Source organism: Triticum urartu, chromosome 3A, assembly GCF_056163025.1.
Source record: "Triticum urartu cultivar PI428250 chromosome 3A, HENAU_Tu73, whole genome shotgun sequence".
NCBI lineage: Eukaryota > Viridiplantae > Streptophyta > Magnoliopsida > Poales > Poaceae > Triticum > Triticum urartu.
In genome coordinates this window covers 733,595,681-733,604,094 of record NC_141875.1, presented here as the reverse complement: position 1 = coordinate 733,604,094, position 8,414 = coordinate 733,595,681, and the positions used below count along the sequence as shown (strand labels likewise).

Sequence of the window (8,414 nt, the reverse complement as noted above, 5' to 3'; positions counted from 1 at the left end):
ACCATATATTTGTATTAAAACAAGCGCCGAGAAAACACAGCAATGTACTAATGGTGGCAACGACAAGACAACATGAGTGCTCAAAATCATTGCTAATATAATCCAATACATCTCTTATAAACGTGTCGGCAACACACTGCATATGACAACAATTCACTACACATCTCACGGTAACAAAATTCAGTCTACATATATCACCAAGCATAATTCCAACTGAGAAACTGATACAACCATGATGCCTGAAATCATGACTTATTACAGCAACAATCTAACTAGCCTGTAATACAGGTTCTAGCAACAGTTAACAAAATAGGGAAACAAATTATCCATTATTTTAAGCTCAATAGCCTCATCTAACGTGGTAGGCTAGCAGATGACAAGAACTCTGCCTCCAAGCTATAGCGTCGCTGGCTACCTCCTGGCTGTACGGACAATTGCCGAGCAGATCTACTCCTTTGAGTTAACGACCTTGGTTGCATCTGTTCTCCATTTCTCGGATCAGGCTGAGATGAGTTCATCCGTTTTGTCCGTAGAGTCTGCAGTTCTGTCTCAACCTGTTTCATGGTTGGTCTTTCTTCACCGTGTAGCCTCAAGCACCGCTCTGCAAGTGAGGCAACACCATTGATCTCTTCCTCGGTTGCCTCCTCAAGCACCTGAGAATTAGCAATACCAGTGATTCTCCCCTCACTGTACTCCTGGAGAAAATAGCTTGACAAGCCCATGCTGGTGCCTGATTCACTTGTAAAAACAGGCTTCTTTCTCAGGAGCAACTCTACTAGTACCACACCAAAGCTGTACACATCACTCTTCCCGTTCAGCTGCCTGGTATGGAAATACTCTGGATCTAAGTACCCAAATGTACCTTGCACATTCGTAACAATGTGTGTTTGATTGATCGGAACCAATCTAGAGGCACCAAAATCTGAAACTTTAGCTGTGTAGTTCACATCCAATAGTATATTTGAGGATTTCACGTCACGGTGGAAGATTGACATTGAAGCTGAAGAGTGGAGATAAGATAGAGCTCCTGCTGTTTCCAGGGCAATCCTTAAGTAATCACCCCAAGACAAAGAAAGGCCAATGCTTGCATCGGCATGAATAACCTGAGACAGTGAGCCACTGGATACATAGTCATACACTAGCAGTGGAACCTCCGTTTCGAGACAACATCCGAAGAGCTTCACAATATTTCTGTGATTTATCTGGGAGAGGACTGCAACCTCATTGATGAATTGATTGATCTCACATTGCTCAATGACCTTAGACTTTTTAATTGCAATGACGCGTTGATCAGATAATATGCCTTTGTAAACCATGCCATGGCCCCCACGGCCGATGATACGTGCATGATCGAAGTTATTTGTTGCCTTCTCCAGCTCTTCTAACGAGAAAATCTTTGTATTCTCATTTGCACTTTCATCAGATGGTATCAATGTTTCAAGGAGAATACCTTGGTTCTTTCGGAAATAGTTCTTCCGTAACTGCTTTTGAACATTTATTTTCCATCTACGAATGAGAAGCACTATACTGAAGCTCAGGAGTAGGACACTGAAACCACATGACAGCCCAATAATGATACCTGAAGGCATTAAGCTCTTAAGTTTTCATTCTATCCTGTCTGTACAAAATATAACAATAATATGGTATTGCGAGGACATCCAGTACAACTAAAGCTTCCTTTGGTATTATGGCAGATCCCTTTACATTTGTGCGGTTGAAGGCATTCATTAATATCTGAAATCAACAAAATCCTGGTAAAATGCGTCGATAAAACATGTAACATGGAAATTGGAATATTATACATCATTCAATTAACATGAAACAACACATCGGACAATTAAATTTAGCCTACATGAATGATAAAATAAGGTAGAAGTAGAAAATATCACTTTCTAATAGTAAACATGCAACTTTTTGAAATGTTTTCATACATCTGTACTACTTTTTTAGGGAGTTAATAGATATGTACTAGTACATTTTTCTCCAGCGGCATAGGTAGTGAAGATAGTTGGTACAGTACAAATTTTTTGAACATTTGTAACCTCACAAAGAGAGGGAGGAAAAGGGGGGGGGGGGGGGGGGGGGAGGGGTACCTTGACAACCAGATCGGATGTATGGATTTCCTTGGAAGCCATCTGAGCATTTGCAGCGGTAACCAACATAGACTCTATCAACAGCATCAGCGACTTCAATACTTAATTCCACGCACTTGCTGTTGGTACTCACACAAGCATATCCAGACTTATCCTGTTGGGCCTCTGAACAACTTAGATTAGCAGCAACCCATTGCACAGAGGAGAATGATCCAGGAACTGGAAAAAGAAAATTTTGAGATATTTTGTATCTTGCTTGCTGGTCAAGACTTGTAACATTAATGGTCCCTTCATCAACATTTATGCCGATGACCTGTTTCTCCTCCAACACGACCAGGGCAGCTGATGACGCCATATTTGTGGAGTTGAGATGGAACTGTTGACTTGCAAAGCAACCCTCCTCTAAGCCGAATGGAAATTGCACACTAGTGTTGCCACACCAACGGGTGCAATCAGCCCTGGTCTGAATCGGATTATACCCTAGTTTGATAAATCAAAATAGCATATATCAGCCAAAATACTTAATAGCTGTACATTTGGTTACTAGATTAGGGAAAGAGGAGTTACCACTGTCGTCCGAGCTGGAGCAACCATCTGCAATGTAGGGGTTGCCTGTGTAGGCTGCCCTACACATGCAGCTGTAGCCATGCCTTTCGTCAATGCACTCAGCATACTCGCTGATACAGGCATAGTTTGTCATGTTTTGCTTGGCAGCAACGCAGTTGGATTGGTCAGCTATCTGCCACGATAGCATGAAGCCACTCGGCCTATCACTAGTAATGCTGATTCTATCCCACACTTGAGAGGTCTGGTTAGAGCCCGTGTTGGTGTTTCTTGTGCGGCGGACAATTTTGAACTGGTAAGTGCTAGCATTGCTTTCCATGTGTACATAACAACATCCAAAGCCATTACAGTTGTTCCTAGCCACCATCTCTGTGATTTCTGGATCTGGGCACACACTTGCACAGATCGGCTCGGTGGAATTCTCTTCTACAAAGTACACTTCTAGGTCACAGCCGATGAAGTTTAGAAGAATGGACTCAAGTTGGAAGGACCTCCCAGGTGATTTCAAAGAGTAGTTGTAGACACTGACACCGGACATCATGGGGATCATGTGCGAGAAGGAGGCCTTGATGAAGTTTTTAAACGAATCCTCAAGCTTGTCAAATTCCATCACCTCGGTGATGCCGTCGTGCAAGAAGAGCCTCGGGGGCTCCGTGGTGTCATTGCAAATGAGGTTGAAGTCAGGATCACGGGAGCACGCAGATCCGATGCCGAAAGGATATGCGAAGCTCACATAACCGCATCTCGTCGGGCAGCCATCAAGTGTGGCACCTACACGCGATGGTTTCGCCCAGTTCCCCTCGGGGCTCTGGTTGCTTGTTACAACTACGGACGCCAGAGCTGTTGGCTCTTCTAGTGACCCGAGCACAAACAGAGAGAACATCATCGGCAAGATGCCCATGATCAATCTACAGTTCTACACTACACCCCGCACTAGAGAAATCCAGGTCAGGCACCAGTAGCTTTTCTTCTAGGTACCACTTTCAATCTTTCATGGTTACCTTCTTACTACATATATATCTATGGTTACAAAACTTACAGTTGACCCAAGGAAGACTGGAAGAGGATTCATGTGGATGTAGACGTGGTGTGCTTTGATGGCATGTGAAAGCAGACGATCATTACCATCTTTAAATTCCCATGTGGATTTGGCAGCAAGGTTGTCAGAATTGCGATTCTGTTATACGATTCTACGACTTTACGATCCAAACTAACCCCTATGATTCTACGATTTTAGTTCATAGAATCTACGTTTATACGATCCTGATAGTGAAGATTCTACGATTTGCGATCTTACCATCGGAGCTCCGATCCGATTCAAAATCGCGATTCTGACAACCTTGTTTGGCAGTATTCAATACGATGTGAAGAAGATGACCATGACCTCGTACTCCGTGTCACAGGAGGACCTCCCCAAGTCAGTCCAGGGGCCAGTCTATGTATATTCTTAATAAAACCAGGTTACACATTTCCCTTGTAGATTTCCAAAGGTTTTCTCTACACAAAGAGAGGAAAACCAAATTCATGCCAAACATAATAGGAAACGAATGAAAACTAGGACTTACAGCATGAAAATGGTGAACCTCACAAGAAACTCACCGTTAGGAGAATGCAGACCATACCGTGCAACTGGTTGGGAATGCTATCTTCAGTCATCACTGATAGCTTGCAACCGAGCTAAGTGAATCCATCACCAAGAGCAAAGACAGTAGTAAAAATTCTGAACAGACAGTAGCTCAATCCATCACCAAGGATTTGTGTGGACGTGGTGTGCTTTAATGATATGTGAGAGCAGATGATCATGACTCTCTGTACATGCCCATGTGCTTGTGGCAGTGGTGTACTTGATACAATGCATGTGAAGGAGATGACCATGATTGTGACCTAGTAAGCGGTGCCGCAGGAAGACCTCAGCAAGTTGGTCCATTAAAGGGGCTAGTCTAAAGTCTGCTCCTGGTAAACCGCGTTACACATTTCGCTTGTGGATTTTCTCGGTTTCCAAAGGTTTGCACTATGCAAGAAAGGCATTACCAACATAGAGATGAATTAGAGCTCATGGAAAACATAGAGAGGGAACAAATGGGCACACAATTTGCAGCATGAAAATGGGGAACTACACAAGAAACTCACCAACAGTAGGTAGGCCATGCGTAGAACGTGGAACCGTTCCAGGCAAACTGTTGTGAATGCCATCTTGCTCGTCAACAATGGAAACTGGCTAGCAAATCTTCAGTTCCCACCTGGTGGAGACAGCCTAACTGAAGTAGCTTCGAGCCAATCAAGGTGACAGTTACTGATGCGCTCATTTAACCAGCGGATCGGAGAGCATAGAGTAAAAAAGTGTAACTAGACCTGGAGTGTCACTAGGACGTAATTAGAAAGAGATAGATTTTTCGGTTAAGGCTCTTAAACAAGTGGAGTTCGACCGGCTTACAGTTGCTCCTAAGTTGTCGAGTGCTGTTGACCCCCTCGTGTCAGATGAGGAGGATGAGGATGCTGATGCCAATCACAAAGGCAAGCTTCTCTCTCATTTGGTTAAAGACACGACTGAAGTAGACCTTGATGATACTGTACGCGACACTACGCTTTGTGAGCTTGTCGCATTGGTGTGTAAGAATAAGTCTAACTCAGCAAAGAAAAGAGGACGCTCTTCTAAGAAGGCGAAGGTCTCTAAACAAAAAATTGGTTCAGCATGAGAGGCATGTTTTGGAATAGCAGAGGTCTTGGTGACATGGCTAAACACAAACACATTGCCGATTGTGTAAAGGATCATGCGTCGGACTTTGTAGCTATCACCGAGTCGGGCAAACGTGATTTTCCAACATGTACTCTGGACCACTTTTCATGTGGTTTTGATTACAAATGGCACGTATTGCCGCCGACCGGGAGGTCCGGTGGAATATTGCTAGGTATTAACTCTAATTACTTGAAACTATTGTCCACGTCAAAGGGGGAGCATCATATCAAATTCCACCTTCGAAACAAGTCCAACAACTTCCTTTGGAGTCTGGTGGTTGTACATGGCGCAACTCAAGAGGAGTTTAAGTCTGCATTTCTAAAAGAACCTGTTAATAACTGTCGACACAATCCCCACCCCATGTTAATTGGGGGGGGGGATTTTAATATCCTTTGATATCAGCAGGAAAAAAACAATGACCGGTTTGATACTAGGTGGCCTTTCCTCTTTAATGTTGTTATTGACAACCTGGATCTGAGGGAGATCACAATGTTGGTCGTCAGTATACCTGGGCCAGTAACCGATCAGTGCCAACATTTGAAAAACTTGACAGAGTGCTAGTTACCACCGATTGGGAATATAAATATCCCCTAGCCTCGGTTCGGGCTCTAGAAAGAATTGAGGCCTTATCGGATCACGCTCCTTTGCTAACCGATTTTGGACAACCAATCCCAAGTTCTAACCGTCACCAGTTTAAATTTGAACTGGGATGGCTCACTAGAGAGGGATTTCATGACCTTGTTAAGAAAGTGTGGATGCGTCAACCTCGCGGTAACACACCCATTCAACGACGGAATAATCAAATTCGCGCCTTGCGTCGATTCCTTCGTGGATGGGCCAAGCATACTACCAGCATTTACAAAAAAGAAAACCTGCGATTGTCTACCTTTATCGATTCCCTTGATAAAATAGCGGAGGTGAGGCCTCTGTCTGCTGTTGAGATTGAGCAGAAAAGCAATCTAAATGAGCAGATTGCCCGCCTATTACGCAAGGAAGAGATTAAATGGTACCAACGTTGCAAGGCAGATTCGCTTGTGCAAGGTGATGATAATGTGAAATACTTTCAAATGCTTTCCAATGGCAGACATAGAAAGAAACGCATATTCGCCCTTGACCAGGAGGAATGCCGAATTGAGGGGGTCGCACCACTTAGAACTTTCACTACTAAGTATTACAAGGAGCTTTTTGGACCTTCAGCTAAAACAAAATTTCAGTTTGATGAATCTGTTACTCATGACATCCCTCAAGTTACGGAAGCAGAAAATGAATTCCTAACCTCCCCGTTCTCTGAGGAGGAAATTCGAACCGCGGTGTTTCAAATGGAACGCAACAAAGCTCCGGGATCGGATGGCTTTCCCACAGAGTTCTATCAATGTTTTTCGGACGTGATTAAGGCATACTTGGTTCCGTTGTTTAACCAACTACATACTGAAGACCTTGATATTTCTCGTTTAAACTTTGGGGAAATTATCCTATTGCCTAAGATTAAGGAGGCTAATCGTATTCAACAACATCGACCGATTTGCCTTCTGAATGTAAGTTTTAAAATCTTTACGAAGGTCGCAACTAATCGGTTGAACGGGGTGGCTGACACTACTTGGGAAAACCTTATACACAACATCTTAGCAGTAGCGCTGGACAAAACAGGGCGCTACTGCTACTTAGAATGAACAAGCTGAGAGTTTTAATTGTACAAGTTTAATCTTTGAATTATGAACATAGGAAATGTCGTCGGACGAAGAAGGTACCGAGGAGTGCTCCTAGTGCGGTGACAACCGGGGTTTCTGCGACAGGCCTCACCTGGATGAAGGTCGGCGCTTCAGCATTAAGCTCGAGGAGGCCTTCTATTGTGATACGGTAAGCTATGACGCAAAGTGTTTTTTTCGTAATTAAGCTTGACTTCTACTACTTCAACGTGTAATTTTCGTTTTTTACAATTCGACTAGCTTATCTCATGCCATGCAAGACGCTATGTCTTGGAGAGGATGGGCTTTGAAGATCATGAGAGGAATGAAACAAAGAAAATTAACCTAAGGACCCATCATGGTATGGATTTTGAGGTAAAACTATACAATTCTGAGAGCGTATCCCATTTTGGTTGCGCGGGTTGGGAAGCACTTTGCAAGATGTATGATTTTCAAGAGGGTATGTTTGTCACCATGGGTCTTGGTGATCCTGACATCGACCAAGACAATTTGGACATTTGGGTCCTTGTTGATACGCTTCCAATTCTACCGCTATGTCAGTTCCTCAAACATAGTTATTAAGTAATTTATATTGTTTATTTCAAAATAGTTGACAGCTTATTTCCATTGATAGCTTACTTTCATTCTTCAAAGAATGTGCGGAAGATGGTAGACAAAACCAACTACACCGATGGCTCTGAGTTAACTTATCCGAAGAAAAGTCATCTGGTCGCATATTGTACTGATCTTGAGAACTACAATGACTTTTATCGAACTCCTCCAAATTATGGTCAATACGTGCCACTAGTGCACGTGTTGAACCACGATAACTTCCATGGAGATATCCTGGTAAGATTTTTTACTATTATGACATCCGTGCATCTTTTGCATACTTCCAAAACTGAACTACATTGCTAACTACGAAGTTATTACTATGTTTTTCAACAGAAAATCCCGATGGATTCTGTGCCTCATTTGATGTATCAGAATGGTCGCCTTGATGTTTTGAACATACGGCCAGGTCGTCCTACGAATCTCACCTGTCCATACCGGATTTCTAAAACCGGTGAACACATGCTAATCTTAGAATGGAAAAAATGTATGGACAGCCGTAAGGAGGTTCTTGGAAGCAACATTGTGCGAAAGGCAAGAATTGGAGACAGGATAATCTCCATTCTCCATAATGGAGAGTCAGGTGCTATCTTGTTTTATGCTATTTTACCTAAGATAATATAGTAGGTCCTAAGAGAATGTAGTAGTTCATATGAGGCAGAATATGTTTATGAGAGTTGATGATGATGAGTAGTTGTGATTATGTCTAGTGACCAACTTGTA

The 8,414-nt window shown here is 43.0% G+C and overlaps 1 protein-coding gene across 1 annotated transcript; it reads right to left on the bottom strand.

The window, feature by feature from the left end:
• Positions 1-353: 353 nt before the first annotated feature.
• Positions 354-3,558, bottom strand: LOC125549524 (wall-associated receptor kinase 5-like). Its single transcript, XM_087514376.1, has 3 exons — positions 2,661-3,558; positions 2,094-2,573; positions 354-1,579 (listed from the first exon to the last, which is right to left on the bottom strand). Exons 1-3 carry the CDS (start codon positions 3,556-3,558, stop codon positions 354-356), a joined length of 2,604 nt encoding a protein of 867 aa, XP_087370502.1.
• Positions 3,559-8,414: the final 4,856 nt, after the last annotated feature.

Excerpts from the sequence above, each read along its gene's own strand:
- LOC125549524 (XM_087514376.1), bottom strand. The coding sequence starts at position 3,558 with ATGGGCATCTTGCCGATGATGTTCTCTCTGTTTGTGCTCGGGTCACTA. Across the intron at positions 2,574-2,660 it reads CTCCAGCTCGGACGACAGTG|GGTATAATCCGATTCAGACC; the intron begins GTAACTCCTCTT and ends TTATCAAACTAG. Across the intron at positions 1,580-2,093 it reads CATCCGATCTGGTTGTCAAG|GTATCATTATTGGGCTGTCA; the intron begins GTACCCCTCCCC and ends TAATGCCTTCAG.